Source organism: Delphinapterus leucas, chromosome 3 (assembly GCF_059928025.1).
Source record: "Delphinapterus leucas isolate spDelLeu-1000000601 "Yukka" chromosome 3, BTC_Dleu_Yukka2, whole genome shotgun sequence".
NCBI lineage: Eukaryota > Metazoa > Chordata > Mammalia > Artiodactyla > Monodontidae > Delphinapterus > Delphinapterus leucas.
The window spans coordinates 63,873,842-63,894,043 of record NC_143131.1 but is presented as its reverse complement, the minus strand read 5'-3'; the positions used below and the strand labels follow the sequence as shown (position 1 = coordinate 63,894,043).

At 39.4% G+C, this 20,202-nt stretch overlaps 1 protein-coding gene and 1 pseudogene across 1 annotated transcript in view; one reads left to right on the top strand and one right to left on the bottom strand.

Moving 5' to 3' along the window:
- Nucleotides 1-20,202, top strand: part of ARSB (arylsulfatase B) — a 175,247-nt gene that overhangs the window by 76,150 nt on the left and 78,895 nt on the right. The window contains exon 5 of the mRNA XM_022594098.3: nt 4,593-4,836. Within this exon, the coding sequence (XP_022449806.2) occupies nt 4,593-4,836 (244 nt within the window). The remainder of the gene's footprint in view (nt 1-4,592; nt 4,837-20,202) is intronic.
- Nucleotides 228-2,986, bottom strand: LOC149749580 (large ribosomal subunit protein eL15 pseudogene; annotated as a pseudogene).

The window sequence follows — 20,202 nt, the reverse complement described above, 5'->3', positions numbered from 1 at the left end:
GCTCGAACCCATGTCCCCTGCATTGGCAGGTGGATTCTTAACCACTGCACCACCAGGGAATCCCCCAAACAGCATTTTAAACATGGACATATCAACTCCCTAATAAAGCAAAAACAAAGGCATTTCCCTTACTAGAAACAAGATACACCATCACTTAAAGTCTTCAAATATTATTGCACTTTAACTTTCAGGATTTGACAATGCATTCAATGAACAATCTGCACACAACTAGTTTTAACAGACATTAAAAAACACTTTCAAGCAGACATGGATGTCCTAAACTGTTTATTAGCTAAGAATTTTACAAACATTACTTATATTAGCGGTAGCGGTGGAGCTGGAGAGTATTGCGCCTTCTCCAGGCTGCGCAGCGAGAACCACCGATCGTGTCGTGGAACTTGTGGCCCTTGCCAAGGCCGCGGCTCTTCCTGCCTGCAGATGTCAGCCCCCGCATCTCCCTGTGCTTGTGGACTGGTTTGGTGATCCACTGGGTGTCAGGGTGTCTTCTGATAGCTTTATGGAATGGATCAATGAGGATAACCTCAAAAAATTTGTACGTAGAATCTTCACCAACACAGTAAGAATTCAGGACCCTCAGGGCTCCACAGTGGCGTCCAGCTCGCTCCTCGGCAACAGACTGAAGACTTCGAGCAAACGAGCTGGTTGACACCGTGGTGGACAGGCGTGCTGTAGGTGATACCCTTAGGAACTGGGCATTTTTGGCCACCGCGGCGCACACGAATCCGACATATGGCATAACCTTGCTTGGCCTTGTAGCCCAGCCTGCGCGCCTTGTTGGGCCGGGTGCGGCGGGGCGCCCGGAGCAGCGCCGAGAGCTGGCGGTACTGCCGGCAGCGCACCCTGAGCAAAAGTGCATCGCATCCGACTGCTTCCTCCTCGATAGCTCCTGGAGGTACTTGTAAGCGCGCATCTCGGCTCACCTGATGGCTGCCGCCAGACAGAAAGGCGAGTCATCTTATTTTGATTTGGAAGTTTTTTCATGTCAGCCAGGAAATGAAACCTGAACATTTTCTCTTGAAAATTAATTCTTAACAAGAACAAAAATTAACTTTTGCCCAAAGGAAAATTAGGAGAGAAAATGAAAAGAAACGTGTTTGAAATGGTGGTGGTTTCATTGTCTTTTTTTGTTTTTCTTTTTTTTTTTAGCATCTTTATTGGAGTATAATTGCTTTACAATGGTGTGCTAGCTTGTGCTTTACAACAAAATGAATCAGTGATACATATACATATGTTCCGGTATCTCTTCCCTCTTGCGTCTCCCTCCCTCCCACCCTCCCTATCCCACCCCTCCAGGCAGTCACAAAGCGCGGAGCTGATCTCCCTGTGCTATGCGGCTGATTCCCACTAGATATCTACCTTATGTTTGGTAGTGTATATATGTCCATGCCTCTCTCTCACTTTGTCACAGCTTACCCTTCCCCCTCCCGATATCCTCAAGTCCATTCTCTAGTAGGTCTGTGTCTTTATTCCTGTTTTACCCCTAAGTTCTTCATGACATTTTTTTTCTTAAATTCCATATATATGTGTTAGTATATGGTATTTGTCTCTCTCTTTTTGACTTATTTCACTCTGTATGACAGACTCTAGGTCTTCATTGTCTTTTTGAACTTTATGTCAGACTTAAGTGAACGATATTGGAAGCCCCCTTCTCTACCTTGTTTCAAATGAGCCGATTTTATTCTTGGTTACTCTGATCAATTTTATGTCCAACTCCTTGAAATACCTGGGCAAATGCACTAGAACCAATGGACAGCAAGCACCCTATTTCTCAAAGGCCTAAGTCTGTGGATTTTTGCTGGTAAGTGGAGACCATCAGCCAGTGCCGCCTGGCCAGGTCCCTGGCAAAGCTGAATTGTCCTCTTCATGCAGTGGATTCTGCAGTTGGCTTTGTGACTGGGGAGCCCAAGAGAATGAGTTGCAGGTGTGTCAATTAACAGTCCTTTCTCCCTGGAGTGCTCTCAAAAAAATGATGGCGGAAGCCACATCGATAACAGACGATAGAATCGCTTATCATTGCTAATGGGAAAAACATCACAGAAGCTAATGCAAAAACAGTCACACGCACTGCATTGGCACCTCCCAAATAAGATGTGGAAACACCTTCCAGCTCCTACGGTAGCAGCCATGGCCAAATTCTCGTTACAGCCCAGAGTATTTTCCTTCCTGAGTCATACGTCAAGGGCCTGAGATCAGATTCCAGACCCACCCCACGCTTCTCCCCATCACCTCCACTCTTGTTTCTACCATCTTCATCATCCACCATTTTTGTACTGAGCACTAACAAATAGGTGGAACTGAAAGAGACATTATCTAATATTTCAAAGGAGTGTAATCGATCAAAAATGGAGACAACAGGCATCTTCTACAAGCCCTGAGCCAGTATCATTTATAGCAATCCAGACAGCACAGGGAAATGATCGTGCTGTCTTAGCCACTCTTGGCTTCACAGGTAGAGTGTAAACACTTCTTTCCAGTGTATTTTTGTATCACATGAACAGCACCTTCTTTTAAGTTTTGATACAGTGGTTATTGGTGACTGATACTCAATGGAGTGTGAGGAATTCCCTTTGTCTAAAGATGGTGCCCCCTGTTTTGAGCGTGCAGGTCTGCTCATGTGAAATAGAATGTGTATTTAATAAACTGGCTTGGGTGACCATTTGCTTTGTCAAGAAGAGATGTGAGGTTTAAGAAAAGTTTCTTGTCTGATAACAAATGATGAGATTGACTGTCACCCACCTGTGTTGAAGAACTGTTACCTTCCTCTAATGTAGCTCAAGACCCTTCCTTCTCCCCCTCACAAGGCACAGAGAAGAACTGAAGACCTGGTGTGTTAAGGGCTTGATCAGAAGCCTCCTTGACAGTAGAGCCTTGAATTTCTTACCCACCAGCATCAGAGCCTCCTCGTAAGGGAATTATCATCACCTTGAGATAGCTCTCCTGCTGTATCATGGGAAGAGTGTAAACTTAGCTGAGATTGACCATGCTTATGTTTTTCATAGAGAAGTAAAGTTTTATATAGATATAAAACTCACTCTATACCAGGGACCTCAGGAGCAGGGCACCCTGGGGGCAGGAGGAGCCTGGGAGTCACACAGACATTGTTTGAATCCTAGCTTTGCCACTTATTAGTTGTTTGGCATTTTCAAGTCTCTCATGACAAAATAGTTATAATACTAGACTATTTGTATTGTTACAAATATTAGCTACCATTTATTGAGAACTTAGATTGTGCCAGGTCCCCAGCCCCAAACCATTATTATAAATGATGTCACTTAATTCTCACCATAATACATGAATGAGGTAGGAATTATTATCTCTACATTAAAGATGAGAAACTGAGGCAGTGTATTGCCCTGGGTCACACACCTAGTGAGTGGCTGGCATCATGCTTCAATTCCAGGTCTGTCAGACTCCAGAGTCTGTGATAATGTGAAATTAAAAGGGTGCCTGGTGCAGAGTGGGTGCTTAACAAATGCTGGTTCTTTTTCCTTCCATGAGCATCCTTTGGCTTTGATAGAGCTTGATTTCTGTGTTAGATTTCTTTATACATAATGTTCTATAGAGCACATCTGTCATACTGCCCTCCTGTGGTTCATTTGGATAACAGTGGCTTTTAGAAAACATTTAATCGGAGTGTAATGCACATGCAAATAAGTGATATTTAAAACATATCTCTAAAGTCACCTAAGTGTATGAGTACTTTTGGAGATAATATGATTCTACAACCTCAGTATGTAAGAAATATGACTTTTTACTTTCTACAGTCCAACTTAATTTCTAACTCTGAGCCCCACCCAGCTGGTAAGATACTGAAGTCACTTTTGTATCTTCTCTGGCTTCCCTAATGTCCTCCATTCTCTTGGCTGTCTTGGGAGAGAAACCTTCTCTTCCCTGGCATACAGTATACGATGAAGCTTTGTCCTGCCATCCTGTCAAGAAGGGAGGAATTTTTCTTGCAATTATTTTTTCCATCCAACTGTTCTGTGTACAGAGACATTTAACCCACTGGGGAAGTCTTCAACTTTCACTCTTAAGAGTTCAGATCACCAGGGAGTCAAATGTTGATTCTGTTACCAGTTTAAATGTTAGAAAAATTTTCCAGGAAGAAAATAAAAAGTTTCGCTATCCCCACTAATTAGGAGCCTTAGGTTCCTAAGTGAAACTTATTCAGAGGTGTCTTTTCATGTACAGGGAGGGGCTCCACCTACCTGGGTTCATTCTCCTGTGTTACACAAAGTTGCATGCATGCATTTGAATCCTAGTCATTGCTCAGCACAGGGCTCTATCCCAAGCAGTTCCCCTCAGGGGCCTTCCTTGTTTTTCAGTGGCCCTCTCCATGGAGGATTTAAAGGTCTAGTGTCAGACATGTGCCGTGCTGAGCCCTGGTTATGCCCTGGGATGGAGGGTTGTGTTAGGTGGGAGGAGGGTAGCTGCTATGGGAGAGGGGAAAGAGGAATCTTCTTTCTTAGTTCCTAAGCACCATTTAATAATAACATGCATCCAAGTCTTTTGTTCTTAAATATATCTAATAGTTAGCCTTGTCCTCATGCCATGACCTAATTGTGTTTCAGATAACGGTGGGCAGACATTGGCAGGGGGCAATAACTGGCCCCTTCGAGGAAGAAAGTGGAGCCTGTGGGAAGGAGGCGTGCGAGGGGTGGGCTTTGTGGCCGGCCCCTTGCTGAAACGGAGGGGCGTGAAGAACCGGGAGCTCATCCACATTTCCGACTGGCTTCCGACCCTGGTGAAGCTGGCGGGGGGCAGCACAGAGGGCACCAAGCCTCTGGATGGCTTCGATGTGTGGAAAACCATCAGGTACCTGCCCACCTGTCTCTTTTCCCTCCCAGGACAGAAGCTCTAAGAACAGCTTGACTTGATTGAGAAGGATCGCTTTTGCATGAATACGATAGTTCAGCTTGCAAATAGATGATTGAAAAAGAAGAACTGCCTTTAGAAATACTGTAATTATATATGTATATATTTTTAAGTTCTGGATTTGAGATTGGGGGGCCTGTGTTTTCTATGAGGAGCAAGATAGTCCTCTGTGGCTCACCCTCCATGAGAGGTCTTTAAAGTGGAAGCTGTGCTAAGAAGTAGGATAGGGTATTGTTTGCTTTCTGCAGAGGGTCAGGGGACCTGCCCTGTTGCCTGCTAGGAGAATGGAGGACCAACCAGGGGGAACAGCTGGAATTTGAGTGGGGGAGCAGCTGTATACCCTTATTACACAATAAGTACCTAATGAGCACCTACTATGTACCAAGCTCTGTTCTAGGTGTGGAGGAACTAGGAATGAACAAGACAGGCACCATCCTGGCTCTCACAGAGCTTATATTCTAGCTGGGGAGTCGGGGGGGCGGGGGGGGGGTAGGAATAAACAAGTAAACCCATAAATAAGTAGATGACGTCCCATAATGATCTGCACTAGGAAGGCAGTAAAATAGTGTGTTGTGATACCGAGAGCTGGCAGATGGGCAGGAGGTACACAATCTGGGGAGCAGAAGGCAGACTCAGCTTTGGAAATGGTGGCAGGGCCTTCCTGTTTAGCCACCACCATGCCGAACAACGGCCCCCAAAGTGGGGAGGTGTACACACCTGCAAGGGTGCAGGAAGAAAACTTGAGAACTTGTATTTGTAGTTAATTTTATCTCATCTTTTTTAAGTATATATTTTATAAGGTATATAATGTATTAGTAGATTAGTACATATATCCAGCTGATAAACAAATATAAATGTACATATACTGGAGGTATTGTTTCTACTGATGGAGTGACAATGTCTAGTGTAATAGTTTTAAACCTCTGTTGGGTGTTACAGCAAGGGGTAGTGGCTGATTGACTGGTCCCCTAGTGACCAGGGGAAAATGACCTCCTCTGTTTACAGTTTGGATTTTCCCCTTAGATATAAGTGAAATTAAATAATTGAACTAGAGAATGGCCATTTTTATTTATTTATTATTTTTCTCTTGCTTTTTTGTTCAGAAAGCTTTTTTCTCAGCTTGAAACCTGCTAAACATTTATATTTTCTTCTAAGTGTTGTGGTTTGATTTTCTTCCATGTAATTCTTGAACTTGTGAAATGATATTTTGTTACGTGAGGTCAATATCTAAATCAGAGGAATGGGGTTTTTCTCAGATTTTTGAATCACAGAGCTCCTTGAGACTCTGAAAGCTTTGAAGTTACCAAAAAAAGTACCTAAGCATATGTACAATAATTTAGATAGAATTTATTTTTATGATGTTAGATATTGATTACACATTCTTTTCTATGTACACATAGAAAAATATGACATTCTTTGAAAACCTCTGCCTCTCACTCATCTTTAATGCAAAAATTAATACCTACTTTATGATAAAAAGGAAATACAAATTTCCAAGCAAAGCAAAACATGAACTTCAGCTTATCGCCAACTTCCACCATGAAGGCTGTTGAAGTTTGACTTACAGTAGCAGGAGAAAGTTTTGAGTGTTTTGATATGATAACATATGTGTCAGGCTTGCCATCCAATCTGTTTTGAGTTTTTTGTTTTGTTTCGTTTTGGTGGCAAAAAAAAAAGAAGCACACTTGGCTTATTGTGGCTTATAAAAGCACACATGAGCAAATGGAGCTATCGTGGCATACTTGGCCAAATGAGGGTAGGCTTGAGTTGAGAAACAGTTGAATTTATTTTGAATAATTTCCTCTGTTCCCAGATTCACTGAGGTTCTGATCTTTGGCAAAGTGCAAGTCATTGATGTTCATCCATATCACCAATTTTGGACTATAGACCCACATTTCAATCTTAAAATTATCTTTGTCGGAAGTAACGTTTAGGAGTTTGGCACTTGCTTCTGCCTGCCGAGGAATTGGAAGAAGTTTTGCCACCCTTAATTCCAGATTGCAGAAGGTCTTTCCTCAGTGTCAGAGGCATGCTGAACTCCTAGTGACCCATCTTGAATAGAACAGGAGCTCTGCATCCTTCAGCAGCAGACATAATGTTGACTGCAGGGCTGTAACTAGAATATTACAACCAAAACTATTGTCCAAGTACGTGAAACCATGAGAGAGTGGCTTTCCTTTTCTATTTGAAAAAAGTAAAATTTCTGCCCAATGTCTCATCAAGCATTTCAAGACTTTCCTCTGGAAATTCAGCAAATTTCTGTTCAGTAAGTGAAGAACTGCTCTCATTCTGCTCCATTTTCCTGATAAAAGATCCTGAAAGCAATGATTCAGCCCCCACTGTCCCGATGAAGTTGATGCTTCTCACAACACTAGGCAAGCGTTCATTCAGTACCAGCGGCAGAGCATTTGGCACCCTTGCCGGCCGATGCAGAAAGCAACCAGTCACATTGACGTCAGGAGCTTCTCTTCCAAAGCAGTAAAAACAAATGGACAGCCAAATGTCAGAGATTCTCAGTCAATGTCCAGAGTTCTCGACCTTTTTTTCAGTAAGATATTTACTTGGAAATACCATTTTCAAGATGATGGTAGTTTCTGAACATTTCAAAAAGGTCTCATGAAATAGGAATGCCAGTAATGGCAGTAACAGAGTTGGCTATGCTGAGAGCATCTGTTTCACTAGTTGCGTAGTTATCAATTCCTTTTAGGTCTGCTCCAAAATATTAAATTTTAGAAGAAATAGCCATTCTGGAGTGGGTGACGTTCTTTGCAATCTGAGTTCCTTGACTGCTTCAGTTTTTCATCTGTTCGAAGCCATAGAACATGTTTGTCAATTCTAGGGAACATCGCTTCTCCAAGTTCTTTCTGATTCTGTATGGTTTCTCTGCTTTTCAACTTCATAAGCAGCCTATAGGTTGTTTCAAGACACTTCGAAGGATTTTTAAACTTACTTTATATTTCATTAAATTTATATAACCAAAGCAGAACCGCTAATCATAATGGTAGGAATGTTTTTCCTTTCTAATCAATGGGAAACTCTTCTAGATGTTATAACATCACAGTGGGGACTTCCCTGGTGGCCCAGTGGTTAAAAGTCCACCTGCCAATGCAGGGCATACAGGTTCGAGCCCTGGTCCGGGAAGATCCCACATGCCGCGGAGCAACTAAACCCATGCACCACAACTACTGAGCCTGCACTCTAGAGCCCGCGAGCCACAACTACTGAGTTTGTGTGCCACAACTACTGAAGCTCACGTGCCTAGAGCCCATGCTTCACAAAAAGTGAAGCCACCACAATGAGAAGCCCACGCACTGCAACGAAGAGTAGCCCCCGCTTGCCGCAACTAGAGAAAGACCGGGTACAGCAACGAAGACCCAACACAGCCAAAAATTAATTAATTAATTAAAAAAAAACATGACAGTGGTGACAATCGAATATTACCTGATGATGTGAAATATCTTAAAAACTTAGTATGAAACTATAAAGACTTTCCCCACCTATGGTTTCAGTGTCAAGAGGAATTTTGAAGGGAAGATAAGTCACTTTTCACCCCATTTTCACAAATACCGTGAAACCCAATGAAGTATAATTCTTTCTCTTTTTTGCGGTACGCGGGCCTCTCACTGTTGTGGCCTCTCCCGTGCGGAGCACAGGCTCCGGACACGCAGGCTCAGCGGCCATGGCTCACGGGCCCAGCCACTCCACAGCATGTGGGATCTTCCCAGACCGGACATGAACCCTTGTCCCCTGTATCGGCAGGCGGACTCTCAACCACTGCGCCAGCAGGGAAGCCCTGAAGTATAATTCTTAATGAGCCAAAGTTTAAGAACCTCTGAACTAAAATGATACTTTATTTCAAATATTACCAAGACAGCCCAGACTGATTTTTGAGTAATTATTATTGAATAATAATTTCATTATTATTATTATTAAATATTTCCTTTTTCACTGATTTTTAGTACCACTTTATGTTCTAAGTTCTTATTAGCGCTATGATCTGTCTTGGTGCCATCTATTTTAGTCCACTGGCTTAGCTGTTCTTGTGTTAGCACCTCACTGTTGTAATCTATTGTAAACATACCTTTTAGAGTATATTTAAATACCTGGCAGAAATAGCTATTCACCTCCCCATTGTATTTCCTTTACGAAATTTTCTTGACAAGTCCCACTTTTTAATTTTTTCTGATGAACTCTGGGATTATTTCATTAAAAGAAAAGCTTCTTAAAAATTAAATGAGATTAACCATGAAAATTAATTTGGGAAGAATGGAGACATTTAGTCTTCTCACCTGGACACTTGAAGTTGCCCTCTGCTTGCTGATGTTCTTTTCATTGTTGTTGTTTTTTTTTTCTTAATTATTTTTTCTCTACATATTTCATTTTGGATAGATTCTGTCAGTATGCCTTCAAGATTAATTTTTTCTCAATTCCTAATGTTCTGTTAATTCCATCCAGTATATTTTTCTTTTTTTAATCTATTTTTAAATGTGATAAAATACACATAACAAATTTTACTATCTTAGCCATTTTAAGTGTACAGTTCAGTAGTGTTAAGTGTATTCACATTGTTGTATAACTAATCTCCAGAAACTTTTATATCTTGCAAAACTAAAACTCTATATTTATTAAACAACAGCTCTCTACTTCCCCCTCCCCCCAGCCCTTGACAACCACCCTTCTACTTTCTGTCCCTATAAATCTGAGTACTGCAGATACCTCATACAAGTGAAATCCTACAGTATTTGTCTTTTTATGACTGGTTTATTTCATTTACCATAGTATCCTCAAGGTTCATTCATGTAGCATGTATCAGAATTTCCTTCCTTTTTTAAGGCTGATTAATATTCCATTTATGTGTATACCACATTTTGTTTATCCATTCATCCATTGTTGGACAGTTGTGTTGTTTCCACCTTTGACTATTGTGAATAATGCTGCTATGAACATAGGTGTACAAAACTCTCTTTGAGACCCTACTTTCTATTCTTTGAGTTATATACCTAGAAGTGGAATTGCTGCATCGTATGGTAATTCTATTTCTAATTTTTTGAAGAACTGCTGTACTGTTTTGCATAGTGGCTGTACCGTTTTATATTCTCACCAACAATGTGCAAGAGTTCCAGTTTCTCTTTATCCTCACCAGCACTGATTCTTTCCTTCCCTTTAAAAAAAATTGATAGTAGCCATTCTAATGGATGTGAAGTGATACCTCATTGTGGTTTTGATTTGCATTTCCCGTGTATTTAGTGATGTTGAGCATCTTTTCATGTGTTCGCAGGCCATTTGTGTACCTTCGTTGGAGAAATATCTACTTGAGTCCTTCATCCATTTTCTTTTCTTTTCTTTTCTTTTTTTTTAACACCTTTATTGGAGTATAATTGCTTTACAATGGTGTGTTAGTTTCTGCTTTATAACGAAGTGAATCAGTTATACATAAACATATGTCCCCATATCTCTTCTCTCTTGCGTCTCCCTCCCTCCCACCCTCCCTATCCCACCCCTCTAGGTGGTCACAAAGTACCGAGCTGATCTCCCTGTGCTATGCGGCTGCTTCCCCTAGCTATCTATTTTACGTTTGGTAGTGTATATATGTCCATGCCACTCTCTCACTTTGTCCCAGCTTACCCTTCCCCCTCCCCGTATCCTCAAGTCCTTTCTCTAGTAGGTCTGTGTCTTTATTCCCATCTTGCCTCTAGGTTCTTCATGACCTTTTTATTTTTCTTTTTTCTTTTTCTTCTTAGATTCCATATATATGTGTTAGCATACGGCATTTGTCTTTCTCTTTCTGACTTACTTCACTCTGTATGACAGACTCTAGGTCCATCCACCTCATTATAAATAGCTCAATTTCGTTTCTTTTTATGGCTGAGCAATATTCCATTGTATATATGTGCCACATCTTCTTTATCCATTCATCCGATGATGGGCACCTAGGTTGTCTCCATCTCCGGGCTATCATAAATAGAGCTGCAATGAACATTTTGGTACATGACTCTTTTTGAATTATGGTTTTCTCAGGGTCTATGCCCAGTAGTGGGATTGCTGGGTCATATGGTAGTTCTATTTGTAGTTTTTTAAGGAACCTCCATACTGTTCTCCATAGTGGCTGTACCAATTCACATTCCCACCAGCAGTGCAAGAGTGTTCCCTTTTCTCCACACCCTCTCCAGCATTTATTGTTTCTAGATTTTTTGATGATGGCCATTCTGACTGGTGTGAGGTGATATCTCATTGTAGTTTTGATTTGCATCTCTCTAATGTTTAATGATGTTGAGCATTCTTTCATGTGTTTGTTGGCAGTCTGTATATCTTCTTTGGAGAGATGTCTATTTAGGTCTTCTGCCCATTTTTGGATTGGGTTGTTTGTTTTTTTGTTATTGAGCTGCATGAGCTGCTTATAAATTTTGGAGATTAATCCTTTGTCAGTTGCTTCATTTGCAAATATTTTCTCCCATTCTGAGGGTTGTCTTTTGGTCTTGTTTATGGTTTCCTTTGCTGTGCAAAAGCCTTGAAGTTTCATTAGGTCCCATTTGTTTATTTTTGTTTTTATTTCCATTTCTCTAGGAGATGGGTCAAAAAGGATCTTGCTGTGATTTATGTCATGGAGTGTTCTGCCTATGTTTTCCTCTAAGAGTTTGATAGTTTCTGGCCTTACATTTAGGTCTTTAATCCATTTTGAGCTTATTTTTGTGTGTGGTGTTAGAGAAGAATCAACATTGTGAAAATGATTCTACTACCCAAAGCAATCTACAGATTCAGTGCAATCCCTATCAAACTACCACTGGCATTTTTCACAGAACTGGAACAAAAAATTTCACAATTTATATGGAAACACAAAAGACCCCGAATAGCCAAAGCAATCTTGAGAACAAAAAACGGAGCTGGAGGAATCAGACTCCCTGACTTCAGACTATACTACAAAGCTACAGTAATCAAGACAGTATGGTAGTGGCACAAAAAACAGAAATATAGATCAATGGAACAGGATAGAAAGCCCAGAGATAAACCCATGCACATATGGTCACCTTATCTTTGATAAAGGAGGCAGGAATGTACAGTGGAGAAAGGACAGCCTCTTCAATAAGTGGTGCTGGGAAAGCTGGACAGCTACATGTAAAAGAATGAGATTAGATCACTCTGTAACACCATACACAAAAATAAGCTCAAAATGGATTAAAGACCTAAATGTAAGGCCAGACACTATCAAACTCTTAGAGGAAAACATAGGCAGAACACTCTATGACATAAACCACAGTTTTATTTTTAGTTCTATTGTTTCTACTTTGTCAGAGCATATAATATATAATGCTGTTCTTCTATCCTTGTCCACAAGTTTGTTTTTGTCAGATCTATAATAATATATTCTGTGCTAACCACTTGTCCATTTCTAAAGTGTTCTCAATTAGCTCTTAGTTGGAGGAATTCATTCTTTAATAGACTTCTCAGGATTCTTTGGATTTTTGCCCGTATATTAAAACCATTCCTACAATTTTGATAATAGCAAAGCAGTTCAACTGATATAAAATCCTTGTCTCATACTTTCCCTTCCTTGAGTTTCTAGAAAATGTTACACCACTGTATACTTGTTTTGTATGTTGCTGTTGATAAATTTAATGTTACCCTGATCTTCTTTCTTTTTTTTTTATACATTTATTTACTTTATTTATTTATTTTTGGCTGCGTTGGGTCTTCATTGCTGCACGCAGGCTTTCTGTAGTTGCGGTGAGCGGGGGCTAATCTTCGTTGCACTGTGTGGGCTTCTCATTGCGGTGGCTTCTTTTGTTGCAGAACACGGGCTCTAGGTGCCTGGGCTTCAGTAGTTGTGGCACATGGGCTCAGTAGTTGTGGCTCGCAGGCTCTAGAGTGCAGGCTCAGTAGTTGTGGCACACAGGCTTAGTTGCTCCCCGGCACGTGGGATCTTCCCAGACCAGGTTTCTGGAGGTCTGAAAGATTTTTATTATCACTATTATTATTTAAAATCTAAGACTTTTTTACTAGATATGTCTCAAAAGTGACCAAACTGGGTCAGGTTCCCAGATGCACAGTAGGGTACACTCAGGCCTTTTATTTCAGAGTTTATTTTAATTATAGATTTAAATTGACATTCTATTGTGTTTCTTTTTCAGGGACTCCAATTACAGATATTATTAAACCTTGTTTGCATATCTTTTGCTTCTTTCAGTTCCTTTCTGATCATTTTTACTTCTTTTTTTCCCTTATTTTGAATTAATTAGCTTTTCTCTTTTCATTTTCATTCGCTATATGCTTTCATATACTTTTAGTTATATATAATGGCCCTTCATTTCTGAGATTTTGTTTTTTCTTTCAGTTTCTTCCCCTAGTTTGGTGTCTGAGTTTTTAAATGTTTAATTCATGGTAACTTTTTTTAATATCAGCATTTGCTGATTTAGTTATATTTAATTCATGTTGAAATATTATGTAAATGTTTTCTTCTGCTTTGTGACTTTTTTTCCATATGGGAGAATATTTTCATTTGTCAAAATTTTGAATTCTCATTTGCTATTTTAAAAAATTTCTATGGTAATTTTGTTTAGATGCTGAGCTCTTTTTGTCATGTTTATGTATGTTAGCTTTTCCTGGACTCACAATAGCAGGCAATCTGTGGGGGTGGGATTTGGATAGTTTAATTTATTTCTTAGTTCAAGAGCCCCTTCTTATGTTGCTCCAGTGAAGTACAGTTTCTTTAGTAAATGCTGCCACTTTCTTTCTGGTCCACCTTCTTATGATTCTATGATAGATACTATGTCATTATGGGAGGACCATGATCTTTTGCCTCTGCCTCCTTTCCCTTTACCATCCATCTTCCAGAAGACACCTGTTCTTCAACTGCCTCTCTCAGAATTGGCACCTGTCCGGGACTGCCACTCTGATCCTGCACATTTTCCAAGCCACTTCCTTATGACTCCCCGGTAGCCAGTCATCCAGTCCACCAGGCACCAGATCTTTGGTCACTCAGGGTGGGGCCCTCTTTCTGGGTTTATTTAATCAGATATGATCTAAGTCCCTTCCCCTCTTGTACCCTGCACCCTTTGTGGCATGATCCCAGCCTGACTCTTCCCTAGGGTGGGCACTGGCACTGACCCTTCAGGTCTTAGATGGTTATTTCCTCATGTCCATCCAGGTTTAAATATGTTCTCTCTCGTGCTTATGTTGTAGGCTTGGGTGTTGGGTGACTTTACTTTCTTTCCTTTTCAGTACATTTTTTAAGGGAAGCGGGTGGAGAGATTCAAATGTAGATGGCCACCATTATTCTATGGAAATCTGGAAATTCACATGTTCTTCAGCTTTTGCTCCAGTGTAAGAAAAACAGCACTAGAAACTGGAGATGGAGCATTATAAAAATGGCTTATGAAATAAAGATGGTATGGAACACCAACCAGTAGCCCTGCATTCAAAGTCTATTTGTGTAGTCACTGCAGTCAAGTAGATATACATATATATATATATATTTTTTAAGTTAAAGCAAAATGTTTCCTACTGTATAGCACAGGGAATTATACACAATATTTTGTAATAACCTGAACTGGAATATATATATATATATATATATATATATATATATATATATATGACTGAATCACTGTGCTGTATACCTGAAACTAACATGATATTGTAAATCAACTATACTTCAATTTAAAAAAAAGGAAAAAACTGTTTAAGGAATGATGTTATTTTTTTGATTCCCTACTTTACCCTTGTTGACAAAAGAGCTTCTACACTATGTTCATAGTTATGTAGTGCTCTGAGGGTTGTTTCAGACATTTTCTGTCTGGCTGCATCACATTCTCGAATGTGACACATCTGTCTAGTTTCTTCTGTTTCCTCCCAGGTTGGTCTGGTGTTTGTTGTCTGGAGGGACATAGAGAAGGAAGAAACTGGCAGTGAGAGAGGAAAGGCATGATGGGCTACCTCTGGAAGATAGCTAAGAGGAGATCACTGCCCACTTTTGGTTTAGTGCGGCTCCTGAGTTCTATAGCTAGAGGTAGACAAAGTGAATCCATCTTTTTCGATTTTCTTTCGGACTGGGTTTTGATTCTTATGTTAGAATCCAAGAATATGTAGTTAATCTCTTCAGCATTGACATTAGTGAAAATCCCCTCAAGACTTTGGCATCTAGTCTTCTCTTCAGTTTCCAACACTGTTGCCAGTTTTCATCTTTTTGTAATTCTTCACAGATATTATAATGGAAATTGGAAAAAAGGCACATTAGGTTCTGCTGATTTGCCCTGATACTAACCCAGAAGTTCTACCAATTATTTTTCAGTAATGAATAGGAAAAGATTGTAATAAGGGCATGATTCAGTTATTAATAATATTACATATTTCTCAAGCAGCCTACTTTAAACATTTAATGATTCCTTAATAAAAATGTACATGAAAAATTTCTCTCCTCATATAAAACTCTTACATCAGATCAATTTACGTTACGTATTTCCTCACCAAATTTAGTCAAAAGTTTATAATTTCCATGGCTAAACACTTTATTCATGGTAATGTTTGCATGTTAAAATGGCTCTTGAAGGAGCATGGAATTCACACAAACCCAATGTCACCTTCACCGACATAACAAAGAAAATAAGTCCTGTGGGGAATTTCACTAGTGTAATGGTTGAAGATGTGAAGTCTGTGGTTAGATCTGGTTCAAATCCTGCCTGTTCCCTTTATTACTTGTATGATCTTGGGAAAGTTACTTTACAACTCTTAAGTATCAGTTTCCTCATGCGTAGAATGTAACATTAGTGTTGCCCACCTCATAGGTACTTGTGTGAAGACGTACTGAAAGAATATGTATGAGACACTTAGCACAGTGCCTGGAACATAGTAGCAACTCAGTAGCGTGAGGGGGAGATGATAAGGATGTTGATGATGATGCTTACAAAAGGTAAACAGGGTGGATGTTGCTCTGTGGGTGTTTCTTGAATGTTTTAGTCAGTAACTTTTTTTTTTCAAAATTTCATCTCAGGAAATATTGCCATGGCTACTTCTGTTTCTAAAAATTTGATACTGCCTTCCAGGGTGTGTCTTTTTTTATGACAGATGGTCAGCAGCTAGTGGTAAAAGAAGTGCAGAGTATCATAGTACTTCATTTATTTATGGGAAATGTTTTACTGCCCCACCCTTCAACTAGTTGGAAAATGAAAGTCAAAAACTGGAAACTCTATTTATAAATGGACAGTGCTGTGATCTCAGTGTCTGAAACTGTAGACTTTTAGAAAATATTTGTAGCATATTGGAAACTAGTTACTGATCAGTGCATCCTTGCCCCCTTTTTTTAAAAAAAACTAACCCAGAAAACGTGAAATTTGGGTAAATTAAAATTGAATACTGAAATGGCATCAGAGACAATTAACTATGTATCATTTTATGTAAGTCTTTAAGAGAAGAGGATGGAGGAAAATGATTAACTCTTTTGTTAATAGAGGCATTTGAAGTGAATAGAGATATTTGTTATTTCAGCCTTAAAAATAAGCTGAACGGAGACTTCCCTGGTAGCGCAGTGGTTAAGAATCCGCCTGCCAATGCAGGGGACACGGGTTCAAGCCCTTGTACGGGAAGATCCCACATACCGCGGAGCAACCAAGCCTGTGCACCACAACTACTGAGCCTGCGCTCTAGAGCCTGTGAGCCACAACTACTGAGGCTGCATGCCACAACTACTGAAGCCCGTGCACCTACAGCCCATGCTCTGCAACAAAGAGAAGCCACCACAATGAGAAGCCCGCGCACTGCAACCAAGAGTAGCCCCCACTCGCTGTAACTAGAGAAAACCCATGTGCAGCAACGAAGACCCAATGTAGCCAAAAATTAATAATTTTTTTTAAAAAATAAGCTGAATGAATGGAAACATCATACATTTAAAAAGTTACTGAGGCCGTGTCTGCATTTGGCCAAGGAGACAGTTTAGCGTAGTGGTTAGGAGTGGGGAATTCAGGACTTTGCCTGAGTTCCAAACCCAATTCTGTCACCTGCTCAAACAGGTTATCTTGGAAGTCACTCAACTGCTCTATGCCAAGGTGTATCTACGTCATAATGTTGAGGATTAAGTGAGATAGTACATGCAAAACATTTGAAATGGTGTGTGGTACATAATAAATGCTCTCTAAATTCTAGCTACTATTATTCTAACTAGCTTGGCCAAAACAAACACTCTCCCCCCGCCCCTTATTACTCCAGTTTGGTTGTTATGAACGTGCATGAGACAAGCCCATTTCACTGGTTCAGAGGTAGGTCTCTGCATTAGGTGGTCAATGTGAACATCTTACAGTTCTTTTTTGTTGCATAATTCTTACCACCATGGTTCTTACTGCCATGACCATTAATGTATGCCAGGGCGGGTAGTGAACATTGCAAGAAGGAAGGGTCTCTGAACAGTCCCCTAGGTGCCTACGTTAACGAAGCTGATTAGAGGGCTCTGCTTCATTCCTATCAGCCTGGAGCCCAGACTTTTGCCCTAATAAAAACACCCATTACCTTTCCATAATGAAACCAGGGCATTTCATGAACTTGTGTGATTACTGAAAAATCATTTTCCATGAACATCATCAGTCATTATTTAGATATTGACATTTTGCAAGTGGAATCAACGGTCTAATGAAGAGAATATTGCTCATACAGCTAAACTATACCATATGCTTAATCCAAAAAATAGGGGAAATTCATAGATAACAGATTGTAATGTATCTTTTTTATGTGCAGTTCGTGAGTGGACTGTGTGACTTGGCTGTATTTGGCACTGATACTTTTCTAAAAAGAGACCCTCACATGGAAGAGAATATCGTAATACATCTTGGAAATTAAAGTTATAGCTACACCAGTGTATTTCATAAGGGGAACTCTTGCCAGCAAAAGGGATGGATAGGAATATTAATGTTTCATTTTATCTACATATTATTCTTGTATCTGTATCTAGGTTATAGTCTTGTATCCGTGATTATATTCTTTCCATGTTTACAGAGTCAGGATCCGAATTTTGCAGCAAAAGGTGTTGTCTTTGTTTTTAAGCTATCAGCTTATTTAGCACTTAGTATATAGCCCAAGCACTTTATATATGTTTCCCCATTTAATTCTCATAACAACACTGTATGTAGGTGTTTTTTATCCACCTTCTGCTAGAGAGAAAAACAAGGTTCAAGTTTATATAACCTTGTGGAGTTGAGATGCAGACCCTGAAAGGTTATGCTCTTAAAGACAGCGCAGGGCTGCATGTGAGAGAGTGAGGCCTTTGGAATTGGTGGGAAAAACGACCATAAACTGTTGAAGCAATTGACATTGTCCACTTTCTATGCTTCAGTTGTCTGGAAATGAAACCTTGGAACAGTATGATATACGAAAGAATCATGAAATGCCACAATAATTGTAGCATTACCTATAAATACATAGATACATATAGAAGATAAAAGTTAGCACACTATAATATAGCAATAATCAATCCCATGAACATTGTATGAGCTTCATGAGGCCACTATTCTACAAGATTGTGATGATCACAAAGTTGATATTGCTGAAAAGTGTTATGAATATAGAAAACACACTTTTTTTTTCCCTCTAGCTCACTTTGGTACACACACCTTTGAGGAAGAAATTGGATCACCTGCTAAAAGTTCGTGTTCAAGGTACTTATACAGGGACATATAAAGGAAGTGAATGTAGGAAGTTGTCAATAGATTTCTTAAGGTATTTTCTGGCGCACTGACTTCCTTTCAAGAGGAAGTCATTATCGTTGTATGTGGACTCATTACATAAGCACCCGAAAAGCTTAGCCCCCATCTTTTGCTCTACAGAAAAAAAAAATCAAGAATTTAGAACATACAATCAAATATGGTGACCTTCTGTAACAAGGCTTGAAATTAGCAATCCTCATCCCACGCAGTGTGTTAGAATCAGCTGCATTTGTGTGTGTGTATGTTTGTTGTTGAAGTACAGTTGCTGTACAGTATTATATAAGTCACAAGTGTATACTATAGTGATTCACGATTTTTAAAGGTTATACTCCATTTATGGTCATTATATATATTGGCTATATATTGTTGTACAATATATCCTTATAGCGTATTTTATACATAATAGTTTGTACCTCTTAACCCCCTACCCCTAGATTGCCCCTCCCCGCTTCCCTCTCCCCACTGGTAGCTGCTAATTTGTTCTCTGTATCTGTCAGTCCACTCCTTTTTTGTTATATTCACTAGTTTGTTGTATTTTTTTTATTTTTTAATTGAAGTATAATTGATTTACAATGTTGTGTTAGTTTCTGGTGTACAGCAAAGTGATTCAGTTATATATCTATCGATAGATAGATAGATTTTCTTTTTTAGATTATTTTCCATTATAGGTTATTACAAGATATTGCATGTAGTTCCCTGTGCTATACAGTAGGACCTTATTATTTATCTATTTTCTATATAGTAGTTTGTATCTGATAATCCGAAACTCCTAATTGATCCTTTCCTACATATTTCCCCTTTGGTAACCATAAATTTGTTTTCTGCAAATGTCTGTGAGTCTGTTTCTGTTTTGTATATAGATTCATTTATATAATTTTTTAGATTCCACAAATAAGTGATATGAGATATTTGTCTTTCTCTGTCTTACTTCACTTAGTATGATAATCTCTAGGTCCATCCATGTTGCTGCAAATGGCATTATCTTTTTTATGGCTGAGTAATATTCTATTGTGAAATATATATATATATATGTGCATATATGCCACATTATATAAATATGATATGTATACTACATCTTCTTTACCCATTCATCCATCAGTGGACAGTTAGGTTGCTTCCATGTCTTGGCTATTGTAAATAGTGCTGCTATGAACATTGGACTGCTATCTTTTCGAATCAGAGTTTTCATCTTTTAGTATATATGCCCAAGAGTGGGATTGCTGGATCATATGGCAACTCTGGTTTTAGTTTTGTAAGGAACCTCTGTACTGTTTTCCATAGTGGCTGCACCAATTTACATTCTAACCAACAGTGTAAGAGGGTTCCCTTTTCTCCACACCCTCTCCAGCATTTATTATTTGAGACTTTTTAATGATGGCCATTCTGACCAGTGTGATGTGATGCCTCATTGCAGTTTTGATTTGTATTTCTCTGATAACTAGCAAAGTTGAGCATCTTCAATATGCCTATCAGCCATTTGTATGTCTTCTGTGGAGAAATGTCTATTTAGGTCTTGTGCCATTTTTTGATTGGGTTGTTTGGTTTTTTGTTATTGAATTATATATTGAGTTTGTATATTTTGGAAATTAAGCCCTTGTTGTTTGCATCATTTGCAAATAGTTTC